This window comes from Microcaecilia unicolor, chromosome 1 (assembly GCF_901765095.1).
Source record: "Microcaecilia unicolor chromosome 1, aMicUni1.1, whole genome shotgun sequence".
Taxonomy (NCBI): Eukaryota; Metazoa; Chordata; class Amphibia; order Gymnophiona; family Siphonopidae; genus Microcaecilia; species Microcaecilia unicolor.
This window is the reverse complement of record NC_044031.1, coordinates 502,411,308-502,433,853: the sequence shown is the minus strand read 5'-3', so window position 1 is coordinate 502,433,853 and position 22,546 is coordinate 502,411,308. Positions and strand designations below refer to the sequence as shown.

At 42.1% G+C, this 22,546-nt stretch overlaps 1 protein-coding gene across 2 annotated transcripts in view; it reads left to right on the top strand.

Moving 5' to 3' along the window:
* The window catches only part of ASPH (aspartate beta-hydroxylase), a 438,964-nt gene that overhangs the window by 380,093 nt on the left and 36,325 nt on the right, over window positions 1–22,546 (top strand). For both annotated transcript variants that reach the window (XM_030214873.1, XM_030214866.1), the window contains one exon: window positions 9,520–9,657. In XM_030214873.1, coding sequence (XP_030070733.1) covers window positions 9,520–9,657 — 138 coding nt within the window. The remainder of the gene's footprint in view (window positions 1–9,519; window positions 9,658–22,546) is intronic.

The window sequence follows — 22,546 nt, the reverse complement described above, 5'->3', positions numbered from 1 at the left end:
ACTGAACGCAGTACTCAAGGTGCATGCGCACCATGGAGCGATACAGAGGCATTATAGTATTTTCGGTCTTATTCAACCTCCCTTTCCTAATAATTCCTAGCATCCTCTTTGCTTTTGGCCACTGCCACACACTGAGCAGAAGATTTCAACGTGTTATCTACAATGACACCTAGATCTTTTTCTTGAGTGCTGACCCCCCAAGGTGAACCCTAGCATCAGGCAACTGTGATTTGGATTATTCTTTCCAATGTGCATCACCTTGCATTTGTGCACATTAAATTTCATCTGCCATTTGGATGCTCAGTCTTCCAGTTTCCTACAGTCTTCCTGCAGTCCTCAGGAAGACTGCACGTGTTTTAACAACCTTGAATAATTTTGTGTCATCTGCAAATTTACTGTTCCCAGTACTGATCCCTATGGCACTCCACTATTCACCCTCCTCCATTGAGAGAAATGACCATTTAACCCTACCCTCTGTTTTCTGTCCAATAACCAATTACTAATCTACACCAGAACCTTTCCTACTATCCCATGACTCTTTAATTTTCCCAGGAGTCTCTCATGAGGAACTTTATCAAAAGTTTTATGAAAATCTAGATACACAATCAGGCTTATTACGAAAGAGAAGGACGCCCATCTTTCGACAAATCGGAAGATGGGCGTCCTTCTCACAGGGTTGCCCACATTGGCATAATTGAAAGCCGATTTTGGGCGTCCCCAACTGCTTTCCATCACAGTTATGGCCAAAGTTCAAGGGGGCGTATCGGAGGCATAGCGAAGGCGGGACTTGGGCGTGCCTAACACATGGACATCCTCGACCCATAATGGGAAAAAAATAAGACGTTCCTGACGAGCACTTGGACAACTTTACCTGGTCCTGTTTTTCTTATGACCAAGGCATAAAAAGGAGCCCGAAATGACTAGATGACCACCGGAGAGAATCGGGGATGACCTCCCCTTATTCCCCAGTTGTCACTAACCCCCTCCCACCCTCAAAAAAAAATCTTTAAAAATGTTTTGTGCCAGCCTCAAATGTCATACTCAGGTCCATCACAGCAGTATGCAGGTCCGTGGAGCAATTTTAGTGGGTGCAGTGCACTTCAGGCAGGTGGACCCAGGCCCATCCCCCTCATACCTGTTACACTTGTGGTGGTAAATGTAAGCCCTCCAAAACCCACCAGAAACCCACTGTACCCACATGCAGGTGTCCCCCTTCACCCGAAAGGGCTATGGTAGTGGTGTACAGTGGTGGGTAGTGGGTTTTGGGGGGCTCAGCAGACAAGGTAAGGGAGCTATGTTCCTGGGAGCAATTTCTGAAGTCCACTGCAGTGCCCCCTAGGGTGCCCGGTTGGTGTCCTGGCATGTCAGGGGGACCAGTTCACTACGAATGCTGGCTCCTCCCATGACCAAAGGGCTTGCATTTGGTCATTTCTGAGATGGGCGTCCTTGGTTTCCATTATCACTGAAAATCAGAAACGACCAAGTCTAGGGATGACCATCTCTAAGGACGACCTAAATGTCAAGATTTGGGCGTCCACGACCGTATTATCAAAACGAAAGATAGACGTCCATCTTGTTTCGATAATACGGGTTTCCCGCCCCCTCCACTGGGACGTTTTGCGAGGACGTCCTCATCAAAACTTGGGCGTCCCCTTCAATTATGCCCCTCCACATCAACCGGCTCACCTTTATCCACATGTTTATTCACGCCTTCAAAGAAATTAAGCCAAATGGTGAGGCAAGACTTCCCTCAGCTGAACCCATGCTGACTCTGTCCCATTAAACCATATTTGTCTATATGTTCTGTAATTTTATTCTTTTTAATAGTTTCTACTATTTTGCCTGGCACTGACGTCAGGCTTACCGGTCTGTAATTTCCCAGATCACCACTGGAACCCTTTTAAAAAATTGGCGTCACATTGTCCAATCTTCTGCAGAGGTACAAAAATCCCCCAGCTGCCACCATATGTGATTATGTACGCCAAATTGGTGCAGGAGGCCCTCATTAAAATGCTGCCAGACAAGGGGAAAATATTGAACACTTTTACTTCACAGGGACAGCAAGGTGAAGAATAAGTTCTGTTTAGGTTCACACAAAAACTCCACACAGGCCTGTAGCTGACAAGTCACAAGCCTACAGTACATACAGATCCATGCAGGGTTTCCCTATTGTAGTCAGCAGGATTCTTATAAAGCTAAAATCAGAGCTTCCTCCGCTCTCAAGACAAATCCCTCCTTTCAGTACCCTTCTCCACCACCGCCAACTCCAGGCTCCACCCTTTCTGCCTCGCCTCACCCCCATGCCTGGAATAAACTCCCTGCCTTGCTCAAAGCCCACCTCTTCAATGTCACCTTCGGCACCTAACCACCATACCTCTATTCAAGAAATCTAGACTGCCCCAACTTGACATTTCGCCCATTAGATTGTAAGCTCCTTTGAGCAGGGACTGTCCTTTTTTGTTAAACTGTACAGCGCTGCATAACCCTAGTAGCGCTCTAGAAATGTTAAGTAGTAGTAGTAGTAGCTTAGCCTACTTTATTCAGGTTCTGGTAGTTACACACAGGTAGTGGAGACGTGTACTCCAGGGCAGCTCCTCTCCTCCCAGGGTCTCCCTGTTATGCTGTGTCAGAGGGCTTTTTACTTCCCACTCACTGCTGAGCCACACCCTCTTGTCCAGGCAGCCTAACCTCCCTCTGTTACATTGGCTTTGCAGTTCAGCTACTGACATGGTAGGTTTAGCACCACCTGCCATAAGGTGGCTGAACTGTAACCTCAGTGAGGGAGTGTATCTAGGGATGTGTGCACTGTCACTCACTCTCTCACATTTCGATATTATTTGCACCCTAGTATCAGCGGTCCCATTGGTTGTCCTCCCTCCGTAAGTCTCTGAGATACCTATTATCTCTAAATCTTCATTTAGTCCCGCATTTATTAATGCTTAGCACAAGATAACATTGCTAACCCATATTAGCTACTTCAAAAGTAGACAATTCATGATATAGATAGTCTGAAATATGTTTTTTAAAATTTTTATAAATAACCTGCTTCACATTTGATGAGGTAATTGGTAATCATTTTTCTTTTCTTTATTTAAATGTGTCTGAGCTACCTCAGCTATTACCACAATCTGTCTATTAGGATAATCTAACTTCAGCATTCTGCCAGTATTTTTGGAAGATATCTTACTCCGAAGGCATGCACTTCTAAGTGACTGTAGGCTTTCACCTAAGATCATGATTCATACATATACCATACCCATCTTGCTGCTGATATATTTTATGCTATATGTTATATTTGCTTATCTGTGATCTGCAAAGGAACCAGGATTACTTACCTGTTGATGAAAATTCCTAATTCTTGTAAAAAAAAAAAAAATTTAAAAAATTCTCCCTATCCTTTTAATTGGCTTCACAGTCTTTACATCAAAGAATGTGCTGGGTTGGGTGCGATGTGGGGAAAATCAAGCACAAATAGATTTTTTAATCTAACCTGCTTTCTAACTTTTAAATACACACACACAGGATTTATCAGTTTAACTGACAACCTTCCTTCTCCCCAAGTTTTTAGACTTAATTTCTGAGCAGGCCACTGTTCTCAAATCCTATCTCAGAATTCCTTCTTGTTTGACTAACTTAATACATCTGTGACTGACTTTTGAGAGTTATACATCCTTTATACATACATACTGAGGTCAGTATGTATAACAGTGTGCACTCATCTAATAGTTTTTACAAATGTTGATTTGAAACCAAGAGGTTTCTTTCATAAAAGAAGTTGAAAAAAACCTGTTTATTAAGAAATATAATAATATAATCACATGCCTCACAGGGTAACCAAGGATCATTCTTGCAATAAACTTGTTCAAAATTGAACCCCATAATAAATAGCATTAAACTGTCCACCAGTGCTCCAGTATTTGAGAACTAAGGTCAATGCCAGATAGACTTCTATAGTCTGAGTCTTGTAAGTGAGAAAATACAGATGTAGATCAAGTCTTCATATTGTATATCACTTTAATATCAAATGCTATAGGTGAGAGTGCTATGCATCTCAAGAGGGAGGGGAAAACATCTTAATGTTCAAATTAGCAAGTGTGAAGATGAAGCTCCTGCTCCCACTCTCCAGCAGGCCTCACTGGCCTGTGGTCTCTGAACATGACTCCAAACAGTCTCTTCCTAGCAGCCTGAGCAATCCAACCTCAAGCTCCTGGGCCCCTTTTTCACTCAGGGTGAGCTGGTTTTCAGTATGCAAATTATATGCAGATTAGCCTGCTACCCTTTCACACTCAGGGTGACCTGGTTCTCCAGAAGCAAAATTAATCAGGTCTTACCAACAGCATATTCAGGCAATTCTTTATTCCAGCTCCCTGGGCACACTTCTTCTAGCTTAAATACTTTATAAATTCACATATCTTCACACTGAGCCTCCCCACACAGATACCTGGGCTCAGTGCTAACTTCAATACTTTGGGGACTTTTATACATTTACATATCTTCACACTGAGCCTCCCCACACAGATTCCTGGGCTCAGCACTAACCTCAATACTTTGGGGACTTCTAACCCCAGGCTGTGCAGCCTGCTTCTCAGCACTGGGACACACAGCCCTACTTCTTCTTTGGACACCCAGTCCTTCCTTCCTTGGACACCCAGTCCTTTCTTTGAACACACAGTTCCTCTAAGTACTGAGGCTACACAGTCCAACACTAATGCTTTAGGGACTTCTTACCCCAAGCCTGTTTTTCTTCCTTGAGCACCCAGTCCACCACAAGTCCATAGGGTTTAGCCAGTTCTTTCCAGGGGGATTCTCCTTCCTCAGCTACCAGCTCTCTTTTTTCTTTCCTTTTACAACTCAGGTGGGGTATAAAGTGGTTAATTAGCTACACAGGACCCAGCCCATAACCTCCTAATCCTGTGGACCTCCCAGGGCTCTCCCTGGTCCTAGCAACCTCCATCTATTCTCCTAGCGCCCTCTAGTGGCCTACCCCGGACATCCTGGACATTTTTAGGGGAACAGCGCCATCTAGTGGCCTGCCCCAGCTAGGACAGCCTCTTATTTATCACACAAGTCAATGTAAAGGGTTAAAAAAAATAAGGATTAAGCCCATCCAGGGCTTACCTGGTGGTGTCTGCTCCTCCCCGAGGCCGTTAGAGGTCTATTTCATTTTTGCATTGTGGCCGGCAGTTGTGGGGTCAAGCCAGGTTTTTTGGTTGGGACCCCATCTGGTTGGGACCCGTTTCAGGTCCAGTTGCTGTTCCTGGGCTGCAGGGAGCCAAAGTGCGGCTGGCGAGAGTGGCATGCAACCGTGAGTGAGGAGAAAGGAAGAGTCGGTGACTGGCTCCAGGCCTGGTCCATGCATTCACATTGTCACGAGCAGTGCTCCAACTTGACCTTCATCTGTTGCTAGAAATCTGTAGCTCACAAGTGTTCTGATGATGATCCGACAAGGTGAAGAAGAAGTAGGTTGATGATAGTAGATAGGCTGGTAGGTAGATAAATTATCTCTTGACACGAAAGAGGTATATATCATTTTGATATCAGCAGTGTCTCTGATGATTTGTTAACATCATGATAGGTGATTGGCTTATGCCCTTTTTTGTGACTTAACAAACCACATGCATATTTATTGATGTCACTCTGGAGGTTTTTCCTGAATTCTGGGCTTCAGAGAGACTGGGTCAGTATGACCAAGGGTTCTTTTCAGGGTTACCCACATGCCTTCTTGCTTAAATAAGCCAGATTGTTATCTCAACAATTCTAACAGGGTCAAAAGTACCTTCTTTTAGAAATGCATGACTGAGCATATCTGCACAAAAGTTTTTCCGTTTTTGTTTTTTTTTTAATCATATAGCACTGTATATTCTATGATCTGTATAAACTGTGCCACATGTGTCGTATAATCAAGATCTATAATTCATTGGTTATATTGTAGAAGGAGCTTTTACCCCCTACAATTTTATGAAGTTTATCATTGTTAAATTGACCTATCAAAATTATCTGCCTGATATTCAAAAGCAGTTATCCAAGAACAGAGCAATTTTATAAACTAAGCACTAATATTTACAGGCATGTAAGTGTTAGAATGCTAACATATACACATATACAGTATATGGTAGCATGTTGCCTAAGCATTTTTCTGCAAGTACCCACTTAACTTGCAAAGGCCCAGATTCAGAAAATGGTGCCCAAGTTTGGTGCTGGAAAAGTTTGGCATGAAGTGCTATTCTTCAGCGCTCCAAGTTGCGTACTCTTTATAGAGTAATGCTTAGAGCCCATTCCCGCACCCGCCTGGTGTAAATGCTGGCACCCAACTCTTGGCATTTGGGTCTCAGAATGGTGGTATTCTATAAAGCTACATGCAAATTTTTGGAATGCCCCTACCACGCTCCTGGCCATACCCCTTTTTGAGTTGCGCTAGGGGATTTAAATGCACAGGTTGAGAGAATAGCACAATGGAAGCTGTGTGTGCAAAATCTAATTCATGCCAATTAACTGCAATAATTAACATCCATTTATTGCTAGTTAATAGCTTGTTAACTAATTAATTTGTGCACACAAATTTTGGCACCATATATAGAATCCAGGGGATGGTGTATATTTGCAAGGGGGCAGAACATGAATGGGGCTCCTGTGTAGCATGTAACTTATTAATAAGGTATCTGCTGCACTTAGGCTTTCATACTTAAACAAGCTCTATGACTGACGTAAGTTCTGCCACTATGGAGAAAATTCTCTAACATTTTTTTGATGAGAACATACAGGGATGATGGCTGGGTCTAGCTAATATAAAGGGGTTTCCTTAATAAAGCAAAAGCGAAACATGTGCCATGTTGGAATAAGATCCCCCTGGCTGACTCTTTCAAATTCAGATTAGTACATATTTTTGAATGCCTTTTTAAGTTTAAAAGCAATATATTAAAGAAAAATTTGAGCAGCGAAGATATATGCATGCATAATACTCAATGTTGAATACTATTATCATTGAGTTGCACGTCTGAGGTCACTAAAATTACTTTATTGAATCTATAGAGTTTTGTAAATATATATTTTTGTGGGTATTCACTTTGGTTCATGTTAAATATTTAACATCTATAGACTCTTTTACACTGGTAATCTATACAGAGAAGAAGGTGCCTACTTTCCTTTATAGTAGTGGTTCCCAAACCTGGTCCTGGAGGCACCTCAGCCAGTCAGGTTTTCAGGATACTCACAATGAATATTCATGAGAAAGATTTACATACACTGCATGCAAATCTCTCTCATGAATATTTATTGTAGATATCCTGAAAACCTGACTGGCTTGGGTACCTGCAGGACCAGGTTTGGGAACCACTGCTTTATACCGTAGACTCCTCCACATTCCCTGTTATAGAATTGCCTCCATAATTTTGTTGTTTTATTTGTACCCTGCGCTTTCCCACTCATGGCAGGCTCAATGCGGCTTACATGGGGCAATGGAGGGTTAAGTGACTTGCCCAGAGTCACAAGGAGCTACCTGTGCGTGAAGTGGGAATTGAACTCAGTTCCTCAGGACCGAAGTCCACCACCCTAACCACTAGGCCACTCCTCCACTCCATAGCTGCTATATGGATTAGTGCCATATCTGCCACTTTTCAGCAACATTATTCGGATATTGCTGCTGAGAATTCTTACAGATTGCCGTAGCCACTGTCTGGATAGTACCAGGTCAGAGGGAGGGCAGAACATGGATATTCTGGATATCTTTACCAATACTTAATGTTATTCGTTCACTATCCATATAGCTGTGTGGATTAATTTAAGACAGTAAAGACACTGTTGTAACTTAAAGCACATAGCTGTACAGATAGCAGCTGAATATCACTATACTGTAGATCCAGCAGCAATTGCTACAGTCCATTTATATTCAGTACCACTCACTATCCAGATAGCAGCACTGAATAACCGTGGCAGCCAGCATGTAAAAAGAAACGCTGACTGCGGCATTTTTTTGTTAGTGCTAGGTTTTTTTTTTTGTTACATTTGTACCCCGCGCTTTCCCACTCATGGCAGGCTCAATGCGGCTTACATGGGGCAATGGAGGGTTAAGTGACTTGGCCAGAGTCACAAGGAGCTGCCTGTGCCTGAAGCAGAAGTCAGCCCTTGCAGATCATCAATGTGGCCGCGCAGGCTTCTGCTTCTGTGAGTCTGACGTCCTGCACGTACGTGCAGGACGTCAGACTCACAGAAACAGAAGCCTGCGCAGCCTTCTACATGGAATGTTGCTAGTGGAATAGCAACATTCCATGTAGAATCTCCAATAGTAGCAACATTCCATGTAGAATCTCCAATAGTATCTATTTTATTTTTGTTACATTTGTACCCTGCGCTTTCCCACTCATGGCAGGCTCAATGCGGCTTACATGGGGCAATGGAGGGTTAAGTGACTTGCCCAGAGTCACAAGGAGCTGCCTGGGCCTGAAGTGGGAATTGAACTCAGTTTCTCAGTTCCCCAGAACCAAAGTCCACCACCCTAACCACTAGGCCACTCCTCCATGTTAGTCCACTTTAAAGGTAATAAATAGAAATAAATCAGAAATAAAATGAAACAAACTAAGGTGATACTTTTTGTTGTTGTTAGACTAAATACATATTTTACATAAAAAACATAAGAGTAGGCATACTGGGTCCATCTAGCCCAGTATCCTGTTTTCCAACAGTGGCCAAGCCAGGTCACAGGTACCTGGCAGAAACCCAAATATTGGCAACACTCCATACTACAAATCCCATGGCAATCAGTTGCCTCCCATGTCTATCTCAATGGCAGACTATGGACTTTTCCTCCAGGAATTTGTCCAAACCTTTTTTAAACCCAGATATGCTAACCCAGATATGGAGGAGTGGCCTAGTGGTTAGGGTGGTGGACTTTGGTCCTGGGGAACTGAGGAACTGAGTTCAATTCCCACTTCAGCGCAGGTAGCTCCTTGTGACTCTGGGCAAGTCACTTAATCCTCCATTGCCTCAGGTACAAATAAGTACCTGTATATGTAAGCCACATTGAGCCTGCCATGAGTGGGAAAGCGCGGGGTATAAATGTAACAAAAAAAAAACCCCACTGTTACTACCTCCGCCAGCAAAGAGCTCCAAAGCTTAACTATTCGTTGAGTGAAAAAATATTTCCTCTTATTTGTTTTAAAAGTATATCCGTTACTATGTTACTATGTGCAACTTCCTCGAATGTCACCTAGTCTTTGTACTTTTGGAACGAGTAAAAAATTGATTTACATCTACTCGTTCTACACCACTCAGGATTTTATAGACCTCTATCATATCTCCCCTCATCCTTCTCTTTTCCAAGCTGAAGAACCCTAACCTCTTTAGCCTTTCCTCATACGAGAGGAGTTCCATCCCCTTTATCATTTTGGTCACTCTTCTTTTGTTTTGTTTATTTCTGTTTTATTTATGTTTATTACCTTAATTATTAATATAATTAAATGCTTTCTGCTAAACAGTTTTGGCTTCATTAAAATGTATTCACATCTAACAATTGCAAACTTCTAGGCATACAAATGGTATGAGCTCGGGCACCAGCGAGGCCACTTTGCATCTGTTTGGCAGCGTTCCCTCTACAATGTTAACGGTCTTAAAGCTCAGCCTTGGTGGACAGCAAAGGAAACAGGCTATTCTGACTTAGTGAAGGTGAGCTAATTCTATTTGTCTATCTATTCCATTCTTATTGTTTGTACAGCCAAAATATTTCAAAGGGACATCAATACAAATATTATTTTTCTGCCTAAAATTAATTTAGGGGAACATTATCAATATGGGCTAACATTAAGATGGGTTATTTTACTGTTAACCCCGGTTATTAGTGACAAAAAGGGGCATTTTCAAAAGAAATGTCCAAGTTGCGATTTGGACATCTTTACAAAACGTCAAAATCCGGGGGTGGGGAAAACCGTATTTTTGAAAAAGATGGACGTCCATCTTTCGTTTCGAAAACACCGTCAGAGACGTCCAAATCCAAGGATGTCTTTAAATTTCAACGTCCCTAGATTTGGACGTCCCTAGACATGGACATCTTTCACTTTTGGCTATTTTCGAAACCAGAGTCCATGTCATAAACATCCAAATGCAAGCCATTTGGACGTGGGAGGAGCCAGCATTTCTAGTGCACTGGTCCCCCTCACATGCCAGGACACCAACCGGGCACCCTAGGGGGCACTGCAGTGGATTTCATAAAATGCTCCCAGGTACATAGCTCCCTTACCTTGTGTACTGAGCCCCCCCCCCCCCCAAAAAAAAAAAAAACCCAAACACACTACTTACAACTGTACACCACTACCATAGCCCTTACGGGTGAAGGGGGCACCTGTATGTGGGTACAGTGGGTTTGTGGTGGGTTTTGGAGAGCTCGCTGTTTCCTGCACAAACATAACAGGTAGGGGGGGTATGGGCCTGGGTTCGCCTGTCTGAAGTGCACTGCAGTACCCACTAAAACTGCTCCAGGGACCTGCATGTGCTGTCATGGACCTGTGTATGACATCTGAGGCTGGCATAGAGGCTGGCACAAAATATTTTTAAAGATATTTTTTGGGGTGGGAGGGGGTTAGTGATCACTGGGGGAGTAACGGGAGGTCATCCACGATTCCCTCCGGTGGTCATCTGGTCATTTCGGACACCTTTTTGTGGCTTATTCATAAAAAAACAAGTCCGGGTGAAAACGTCCAAGTGTTCGTCAGACACATCCTTGCTTTTTTTGATTTGGGTCAGAGACGTCCAAGTGTTAGGCATGCCCAGGTTCTGCCTTTGCTACGCCTCCGACATGCCTCCTTGAAATTTGGACGTCCTTGCAACGGACTGCAGTTGGAGACGTCCAAAATCGGGTTTGGATTATACCGATTTGGACGTCTCTGGGAGAAGGACGTCCATCTTCCGATTTATGTCGAAAGATGGACGTCCTTCTCATTCGACAATGAGCATGAAAGTCTCATTGCATAAGATGAGACCTGTTCTAAAATAGCAAGAATTAGTGGTAAAATAACACATCTTAATGGTAGCACATGTTGATAACTTTGCCCCTTATAGACTTCCATCATATAGGTGATAATTTTAGAACAGGTCACCTAGGTATGGAATGTTCTAGGCTGCACAATATGGTTTGCTATCCGCTAAAACACTTGTGAAATATCATAAAATAAAACAGAAATAATTTACAGGAATTAGAGAGAATTAAGTCTTTTTATTTACTCACCCACCAGCACAGCATCAGTCATCAGCTTCAAGTTATAACAAACTTACAAAATCTTAACATCAGTACCTCTGGTAATTATAAGTAATTAGACTAATTAGATAAAGAAGGAAGAAAAGTTTGTTCCTCATACAAAGGTCACAGAACAGAGAGAAAGCAGAGAAAGAAAGAATGAATAAAAGAAAGATTCATAGCTATAGAGAATTAGTTTCTATCAAGGGGGGGAGGGAATGTCTGCAGCAGGGTTTTATAGGCTGTTGTGAGCATCCACCTCTCCTCTACCCTGGACCAATCATAGGTGCTGCACATGGGCTGGAGACGTGTAATTGGGACTTTCATATGTGCAGGAAGCTTGCAATTTGTCCTTGCCATACCACATATCTTTTGTAACAGGATATACCAGGTATCTGAGTTGCCTTAGCAACATGAGACCCCATCAGAGCATGTGACCAGCCAGAAATTCCTTCATGTGGCTGATAGGAAAAAGAGAGTTTTGGGGGATGGGAAATAGTGCAGTATACCTGAAATAAAACTTAATTATAGACAGGAGGTCAACAGGTGTCTACTTTGTTTAAAGGAAAACCATTCCTATGGGGGAAGTTATCAACATGGGCTACTGTTAAGGGGGCCCTTTTACAGAGTGGTGATAAACCCAATTAGGGCTTACCGCTTGCTCTATCGGGATTACCGCCGGCGTGACATGGCTGCTGGCGGTAGTCCCGTCCCAAGCGTGCGCCATTTCCAGGGAAAAAGAATACCCCCGGAAATGGCTTACATGGTGGTAACTCAACGGTAATCAGGCATCGCCATGCACTGCCCTTTTACCGCCAGGTTGGCGCAGGAGCCCTTATCGTCACCTCGATGGGTGGCAGTAAAGGCTCCCCGTCACATAGTGTGCTGGGGGCTTTTTTACCTGCTGCAGTAAAAAGGGCCCTAGCACATGGGGAAAAATGGCCCCTGCTGCCAGTGCAGGGCCCTTTTTCCCACTGCTTGGTAAAAGGGTCCCAAGATTTTTTATTTTACTGTTAGCAGTTAGGTCTCATTGCATGAAATGGGACCTGTGCTAAAATGGCACCAGTAAGTGGTAAAATAGCATGTCATAATGGTAGTCCATGTTGATATCTACTCCCCTATGTCTCTTCATAAAATTACCCCAGAAAAACTGCATAAATTTTGGCTAAAATGAAGCTGTTGATTTTTATGCCTGCTTGATGCAGAGAAAAAAAATGGAATTATTTCATTATATGGAGTAATGGGCTCTGAATGGGAAGTGAGGTGATGATGACCATATATGGAGAAGGTTATTTGGTGAGGCTGAAGTGGACATGATAAACTGAGTGGCCCTTTCACCAAACTGTGGTAAAAAGTGGCCTTAGCGCGCCCTTACACGGGTCATTCCCCTGCGCTAAAGCCATTTTATTAGATTTCATCCTAACGACATACAATTCTAGAAATTGCTAAAAACTCATTTCTTCACTTATTCATTACAGAATTCATTACACTAGTTAATATAACAATAACCAGTTTGATAATCTTGTCTCTTTTCCAAATTGCAAAGCTATCAATATGTACACTATTTGTACTTTATTTGCTAATCTGTTACTCTCAGCCAATTCATCATACTACTTCATTATTGTTGGAATTCAAACTCTGTATTTTTAATGTAACTGTAAGCCACATTGAATACAAGCTTATTTTCGAGATAATGTAGGATATAAATGTCATAAATAAAATAAATAATTTTTTTTTTACTGCGGAAATAAAATGGGCAATTTTTCTGTTTTCAGTATTAATGGCCACGCATAAATGTTTCCATTAGTACATGAGCCCCTACAGCCACCTATTTTGTAGACAGTAAGGGTTCACGCGCTAACTGCACGCTAATCAGTTAGCATGCGGCAATGTAACTGTGCTAACCAATTAGCACAGAATTCATCTACTATGCATCCCCCAAACCCACCCCAGTGCTAACAAATTTAATTTTTTTAGTGCGTGGGTAGCACATGTTGATCCCAAAATTACCACAGGCTGTCTGACTAAGCCCCTAGGTAAGGCATTTTTAGCTGCTTTAAGAACGTCTTAGTGCTTACCACAGCATAGTAAAAGGACTCTTAAGTTTTTACAATTTTTTTCCTTAAAAAATAAGTTTGTCACATGGAAGGTACTGGCATAAACATTATAAGACGTTTAGCTAGTGGTGAATTTCATTTGGTAAAATATGGTTTTTGTTGGGACCAAGGATTGTATTTGATGGAAAAGGTGGTTCTGAATTCTATACTCTATCCACCTACCTACAGATGAAGATCCTGTTACATATATTTTTCATAAACAAATTCTTGTTTTGATTGTTGCTATTTGAGGTGTTTTTTCTGGTTATCAATGTGGACTACTGTTAAGTCGAGTGGTTTTATCACAAGTCGGATTGTTTTAGCACAGGGTCCCACATTACTGAACTAGTGGTAAAATAACCCAACTTAACAGAAGCCCACGTTGATAACTTCCCCCTTACTGTTTAACAGCTTTTTCCACAAGTATTTGAGGTTTATTTAACAATTTGATTTGCTTTTATAAAATAGGCACATTTTGAAATTTTTATTTCTGCCCTGGTATACAATTACATCTCCCCCCCCCCCCCCCCCCCACCACACTCACTTGACTTGGAAAGCCAACAACACCATTATCTAGGGCAGGGGGTCTCAACCCAGTCCTCAGGACACATCCAGCCAATCAGGATATCCACAGTGAATATGCATGAGATAAAGTTGCCTGCAATCTGTCCATTGTATGCAGATCTATCTCATGCATATTCATTGATATACTCATAAATGAAATCAAATAAATTTTTCGAGGTTACCAACTAATTGCTAAATACCCTTAAGAGTAACCACTATTTCACTTTTCTGTTTGATTCCACTATTATTTATTTTTGATTTTTCTCATGCTATTCACATTTCATCATTAATCATCAAGACCATATCAATTCCTTTTTCCTACATTCTTACCATTCACACCCTACATTCTTACCATTAACACCCTACATTCTTACCATTAACACAATCATACGTACTATACACTCCTACATACAATACTGCTCCTTATTTACAGTAACAGCTCATAGCATATTCAAAATATATTTTGAATATGCTATGAGCCCGTCTGTAGTCCAATGGATGACCCTACTGCGGAACATTGCAGAGAGAGAACGATTGATGGCAAAAGAGAGACACCAGTTGTCGAAATGGACTAAGATCTGGGAACCTTTGGATATACCGAAGACTTAATGAGCTATAGAGAAACATCTGTTATGTTGAATTACTGTTGTTACCTTAGACATTGTAAGGGGGAGGGGGATTTGGAGGAGATTTTGATCAGTAACGTGGAACTGTTTTGATGCAGATTGTACAGGGGGAAGAAGGGTGAGAAAAATATGTAAAACAACAAGAACACTGAATGTTTTATTACTCAATGGATGAGTATTGAAGAAACAAGGTCCCAGTTTTACAGTATATACTAGAGCCTGTGAGCTTACTGTTGTGGCTGTATTCACATTTTGTCTTACTTGTTCAATAAAGATTCTTGTTTAAATTAAAAAAAAATAATAATAGTGGAATCAAACAGAAAAGTGAAATAGTGGTTACTCTTAAGGGTATTATGCATATTCATTGTGGATATCCTGAAAACCTGACTGACTAGGTGTGTCCTGAGGACTGGGTTGAGAATCCCCAATCTAGGGAAAGGACTCAACTCCCCTACATCAACTGGCTCACCTTTATCAACATATTTATTCACGCCTTCAAGGAAATGAAGCAGATTGGTGAGGAAAGACTTCCCTTAGCTGAATCCATGCTGACTCTGCCTCATTAAACTATGTTTATCTATGTGTTCTGTAATTTTATTATTTATAATAGTTTCCACTATTTTGTCCGGCAGTGAAGTCAGGCTTACTAGTCTGTAATTTCCCAGATCACCCCTGGAACCGATTTAAAAAATAGGTGTTTCATTGGCCACCCTCCCATTTTCAGGTACTATGGACAATTTTAATGACAGGTTACAGATCACTAACAGCAGATCAGCAATTTCCTACCATATTCTGACTGAATCAACGTAACCTAGGTCTCCCAATGTGTTCATCTCCTATTTTCACACACACATACCCCCCCCCCCCCCCCCCCCACCCAAAGCTATATTTTTTTATAACTTGTAAACTGCCTAGATATGTGTTAATGATTGGCAGTATATCAAATAAAGTGACACATGAATGGTAAATTACATAAGTACATAAGTATTCCCACATTGGGACAGACCAAAGGTCTATCAAGCCCAGCATCCTGTTTCCAACAGTGGCCAATCCAGGTCACAAATACCCGACATGATCCCAAAAAAGTTCATACATTTTATGCTGCTTATCCCAGAAATAGGCAGTGGATTTACCCCAAGTCAATTTAATAATGGTCTACGGACTTTTCCTTTAGGAAGCTGTCCAGACCCTTTTTAAAACCCGCTAAGCTAACTGCCTTTACCATATTCTCTGACAACGAATTCCAGAGTTTAATTACACATTGAGTGAAGAAAAATTTTCTCTGATTCATATTAAATTTACTACTTTGTAGCTTCATCGCATGCCCCCTAGTCCTAGTATTTTTGGAAGTAATAAACAAATATTTCACGTCTACCCGTTCCACTCTACTCATTATTTTATAGACCTCTATCATATCTCCCCTCAGCTGTCTTTTCACCAAGCTGAAAAGCCCTAGATGCTTCAGCCTTTCCTCATAGGGAAGTCGTCCCACCCCCTTTATCATTTTTGTCGCCCTTCTCTGCACCTTTTCTAATTCCACTATATATTTTTTGAGATGCGATGACCAGAATTGAACACAATATTCGAAGTGCAGTCGCACCATGGACCGATACAAAGCATTATAATGTCCTCACTTTTATTTTCCATTCCTTTCCTAATAATACCTAACATTCTATTTGCTTTCTTAGCCACCGCAGCACACCAGGCAGAGGGTTTCAACATATCATCAACAACGACACCGAGATCCCTTTCTTGGTCGGTGACTCCAAACGTGGAACCTTGCATTACGTAGCTATAGTTTGGGTTCCTCTTTCCCACATGCATCACTTTGCACTTGCTCACACTAAACGTCATCTGCCATTTAGATGCCTAGACTCCCTGTCTCGTAAGGTCCTCTTGTAATTTTTCACAATCCTCACACGATTTAACAACTTTGAATAACTTTTTGTCATCAGCAAATTTAATTACCTCACTAGTTACTCCCATCTCTAGATCATTTATAAATATGTTAAAAAGTAGCAGTCCCAGAATATACCCCTGGGGAACCCCACTATCTACCCTTCTCCATTGAGAATACTGACCATTTAACCCTACTCTGTTTTCTATCCTTTAACCAGTTTTTAATCCACAATAGGCCACTACCTCCTATCCCATGACTCTCCAATTTCTTCTGGAGTCTTTCATGCGGTACTTTTTCAAACTCCTTTTGAAAATCCAGATACACGATATCAACTGGCTCGCATTTATCCACATGTTTGTTCACCCCTTCAAAGAAACGTAATAGATTGGTGAGGCAAGATTTCCATTCACTAAATACATGTTAGCTTTGTCTCATTAATCCAAGCTTTTGAATATTCTCTGTAATTTTGTTCTTTATAATAGTCTCTACAATTTTGCCCGGCACCGTCAGGCTCACCGGTCTATAATTTCCCGGATCCCCTCTGAAACCTTTTTTTAAATATCGGCGTTACATGGTTTAACCTCCAATCTTCCGGTACCACACTCGATTTTAAAGATAAATTATATCTTATTAACAATTGTTCCACCAGTTCATTTTTCAATTCTATCAGTACTCTGGGATGAATACCATCCAGTCCAGGAGATTTGCTCCTCTTCAATTTGTCAAATTACCCCATTACATCCTCTGGGTTTCTAGATATTTCATTCAGCTTCTCCGACTCATCAGCTTTGAATACTATTTCTGGCACTGGTATCTCTCCCAAATCTTCCCTGGTGAAGACCGAAGCAAAGAATTCATTTATTCTTTCCGCTATGGCTTTGTCTTCCCTGATTGCCCCCTTTACCCCTCGGTTGTCTAGCAGTCCAACCGATTCTTTTGCCCCTCTAAGTTTTTTTTTTCACTGTCTTCTCATTTTATCATAGTCTCCTTTTTGAAAGTTAAATGCTAACGTATTGGATCTCCTGTTTATACTTACACCAAAGCTAATATCAAATCTGACCATATTATGATCAGTGTTATCAAGCTGCCCCATCACCATTACCTCCCGCACTAGATCATGTGCTCCACTAGGGACTAGGCCTAGAATTTTTCCTTCTCTTGTCAGCTCCTGTACCAGCTGCTCCATAAAGCAGTCCTTCATTTCGTCAAGGAATTTTACCTCCCTAGCATGCCCTGACGTTACATTTACACAGTCAATATCAGGGTAATTGAAATCACCCATTACTATTGTGTTGCCCAGTTTGTTAGCGTCCCTAATTTCTGATAGCATTTCTACATCTGTTTGATCATCCTGGCCAGGCGGATGGTAGTACACTCCTATCACTATCCTTTTCCCCTTTACACATGGAATTTCAATCCACAGGGATTCCAAGATGTGTTTTGTTTCCTGTAGAATTTTCAATCTATTTGATTCAAGGCCTTACTTAACATACAATGCTACCCCTCCACCAATTCAATCCACCCTATCATTACGATATAATTTGTATCCTGGTATGACAGTGTCCCACTGGTTATCCTGCTTCCACCAGGTCTCAGAGATGCTTATTATATCTAATTTTTCATTTAGTGCAATATATTCTAACTCTCCCAACTTATTTCTTAGGCTTCTGGCATTCACATATAGACATTTCAAACTATGTTTGTTGTTCCTATTTACATCATGCTCAGTACTTGACAGTATTAATTTGCAATCTTTTGTCTGATTTTTATTTAAGGACACCTGATCTACTATGGTCTCTTTTGCAACCTCACTGTCGGGATACTCTATCTTCCCTGTTTTGGTGATATCTTTAAAAGATACCTTATTCCGAACCATGCGCTTTTGAGCTACTGTCAGCCTTCCCTTAGTCTCTAGTTTAAAAGCTGCTCCATCTCCGATGCCAGCAGCTTGGTCCTACCCTGGTTAAGGTGGAGCCCATCCTTTTCGGAATAGGCTCCCCCTTCCCCAGAATGTTTCCTAGTTCCTAACAAATCTAAACCTCCCCTCGCTGCACCATCGTCTCATCCATGCATTGAGACTTCAGAGCTTTATTTAGCTTTTTAAAAATTTTCTACTTATAACTTTCACACTTAAATCTCCTCCCTCCCAGTCCCGTCCTATCTTATCTAATTTATCTAGGAATCTTCACGATATTGACCCTTCATCTCTATCCTCCCATGTTTCAAACCTCCTCTCTACTGTGGCACCATCCACGTCTGTCAACGAGGCTGTTTCTTCTTACAACAATACTCTATCCTCTGCCTTAGACACTCTTGCACCTTTGATGACCCGCCCTATAAGGCGTACAAAACCCCAACCTTGGCTGACTTCTAATATCCGCTACCTACATTCCTGTACTCGCTCCGCAGAACGCCTCTGGCGGAAAACTCGGGCCCTTGCTGATTTCTTACACTTTAAGTTCATGCTGACCTCCTTCCAATCTGCTCTTCTACACGCCAAACAGGATTATTATATCCAACTGACCAACTCTCTTGGCTCTAACCCTCGTCTTCTCTTCACCACATTGAACTCTCTCCTCAAGGTGCCCCTTCCCCCAACTTCCCCTTCATTATCTCCTCAGACCCTTGCTGAATTCTTTCATGACAAGGTTCAAAAGATAAACCTTGAATTCTCTACCTCGCCACCTCTCCCTCCACTAGTCCGTTCCCCTCTCTCTCCTTCCCCTTATTCCTTTTCCTCCTTTCCTGAAGTTACTATAGAGGAAACTACACTTCTCCTTTCTTCCTCAAAATGTACCACCTATTCCTCTGATCCCTTTCCCACCCACCTTCTTAATGCCATCTCACCTGCTCTTATTCCTTTTATCTGTCACATTCTCAACCTCTCACTTTCCACTGCAACTGTCCCTACTGCCTTTAAACATGCTGTGGTCACACCTCTCCTTAAGAAGCCTTCGCTCGAGCCTACTTGTCCCTCTAATTACCGACCCATCTCCCTCCTCCCTTTTCTCTCCAAATTACTTGAGCGTGCTGTTCACCACTGCTGCCTTGATTTTCTCTCCTCACATGCTATTCTTGACCCACTACAATCTGGTTTTCGCCCTCTCTACTCAACCGAAACTGCGCTTACTAAAGTCTCCAATGACCTATTACTGGCTAAATCCAGAGGTCAATATTCCATCCTCATTCTTCTTGATCTTTCCGCTGCTTTTGACACTGTCGATCACAGCATACTTCTCGATACCCTGTCCTCACTTGGATTCCAGGGCTCTGTCCTTTCCTGGTTCTCTTCCTACCTCTCCCTCCTTACCTTCAGTGTTCACTCTGGTGGATCCTCTTCTACTTCTATCCCTCTGCCTGTCGGCGTACCTCAGGGTTCTGTTCTTGGTCCCCTCCTCTTTTCTATCTACACTTCTTCCCTTGGTTCATTAATCTCATCCCATGGCTTTTCCTACCATCTCTATGCTGATGACTCCCAATCTACCTTTCTACCCCTGATATCTCACCTTGCATCCAAACCAAAGTTTCAGCGTGCTTGTCTGACATTGCTGTCTGGATGTCTCAACACCACCTGAAATTAAACATGACCAAAACTGAGCTTCTCATTTTTCCCCCCAAACCCACCTCCCCACTCCCCCTGTTTTCTATTTCTGTTGATGGCTCTCTCATTCTCCCTGTCTCCTCAGCTCGAAACCTTGGGGTCATCTTTGACTCTTCTCTCTCCTTCTCTGCTCATATCCAGCAGATCACCAAGACCTGTCGTTTCTTTCTTTACAACATCTGTAAAATCCGCCCCTTTCTTTCCGAGCACTCTACCAAAACCCTCGTCCACACGCTTGTCACCTCTCGTTTAGACTACTGCAATCTGCTTCTTGCTGGCCTCCCACTTAGTCACCTCTCCCCTCTCCAATCGGTTCAAAACTCTGCTGCCCGTCTCGTCTTCCGCCAGGGTCGCTTTACTCATACTACCCCTCTCCTCAAGTCGCTTCACTGGCTCCCTATCCATTTTCGCATCCTGTTCAAACTTCTTCTACTAACCGGTAAATGTACTCACTCTGCTGCTCCCCAGTATCTCTCCACACTCTTCCTTCCCTACACCCCTTCCCGTGCACTCCGCTCCATGGATAAATCCTTCTTATCTGTTCCCTTCTCCACTACTGCCAACTCCAGACTTCGCACCTTCTGTCTCGCTGCACCCTACGCCTGGAATAAACTTCCTGAGCCCCTACGTCTTGCCCCTTCCTTGGCCACCTTTAAATCTAGACTGAATGTCCACCTCTTTAACATTGCTTTTGACTTGTAACCACTTGTAACCACTCGCCTCCACCTACCCTCCTCTCCTCCTTCCTGTACACATTAATTGATTTGATTTGCTTACTTTATTTTTTGTCTATTAGATTGTAAGCTCTTTGAGCAGGGACTGTCTTTCTTCTATGTTTGTGCAGCGCTGCGTACGCCTTGTAGCGCTATAGAAATGCTAAATAGTAGTAGTAGTGTAGTAATGTTGCATCATCTACATATGCAAATGCCATGCAGTCCCTACTTAATTTTCACCACCATTTTACTCTGTGAGCTGTGTAATTGACTGCTCCCACTCCACCATTTTCCACAATCCCCCGCACAATGAACATTACTAGAAGATTAATCATTACAATCAAAGATGAATGTTCTTGCTCTTCTAGCCTTTAGAGACCATGCATAGGCTACTTCAGGAAGAGACACAGGAACTTTGCCAATAGTGTATCAGTCATACCCTTTCATTGCTGGCTAGGAGCCACTGGGAGCATTCTTTCATTCTACATGCATTCTGCTTTGCATTGGTCTACTACTACCTTGAGACTTAGTAAAACTTTCTGTTAAGGTCGTTCTGTATGTGGATTTCCATATGGTTGCCACTATACTCCATCTTATCTGAAGGAACTTTTATTTGGTGCTAAAACATTGTGACCATCACTTCACTAAATCACCACTATGCAGTAAAAGTTATTGTTTATTTAATTTTCACTTTTTTTGTTGATTTCCAAATACAGAGCACACTGGCTGCTCATAAAGCATCAGTTTTCAACAGGTAAACCATCAATAAGTAATACTACCTAACATTGTTGCTTACTACAAACTCCCCCTCCAACATAGTTCCCGCCCATCAATGAAAGAACAGCTATTTGTACAACCCCACCCAAATACAACCCTCCCACCTTCTATGTTAAATTGTACAGCGCTGCATAACCCTAGTAGCGCTTTAGAAATGTCAAGTAGTAGTAGTAGTAGTACTCCCTATTTTCCCTAATCCCTCCAATTATAATCCTAACTCCCCTCTCCCCCACTCCCACTCTCACCCACTCAGCCGTTCCCCTTACCCACCTCATTCTGCCCACCTCTTATGCTGTGGCTTCAGTTTTCCTAGTCATGCCAGGTAAGAAATCCCCTTCTATATCCATAGGCAATCTGCCTTTTTCTGTATTGTTCCTTTCCTATGGACTTGCATGCTGAGTCCTCATATCTGAAATTCAGATCACGTTTGAAAAATCCATTGGTTCATGCAGGCCTTTGGTGGATCTTCAGAGATCATGGGTTGCAGCCAGTAGCCTGGAGTTCTGTGACTTTAATAAATATAATTCAGTTTGAAGCCAGAAGGAACAGTTGCTGAAAATCTGCATAGTCTCTCCCCTTCCAGCTGTCTGCTGTTTCATTCTGGTAGTGTTGTTCAACTTCATCAGCAGCTCCAAAATGTCCAGAACCCAAGCAGATATCTACAAGCAGAAGGATAAGGGGTGTTAATTCTAACAGGAAAGAAAATCCTGAGAGGAAGACAAAACCTCACTCTCTTGGTGCTATCTATCTGGTGGCTGCCTCTTGAGTGCACATCACAAATAGCCATGGAGAAAGTAACTTACAGGGTCTTTTACTAAAGTTTAGCTTTAGTTATCTGCAGCAGGGCCTATAGGAATAAAATGGGCCCTGCTGCAGATAACTCGAGCTAAACTTTAGTATAAGACCCCCTTAGTGTGGAACAGCTTTGTTACATAATTTGTGATTTGCAATCTTTAGCCTAAGAACACAAGAAATGCTATTTTATTTATTTATTTATTATTATTATTTTTTTTTTTAAATTTAATTCCCTTTTTCTCCAAATCTTGTG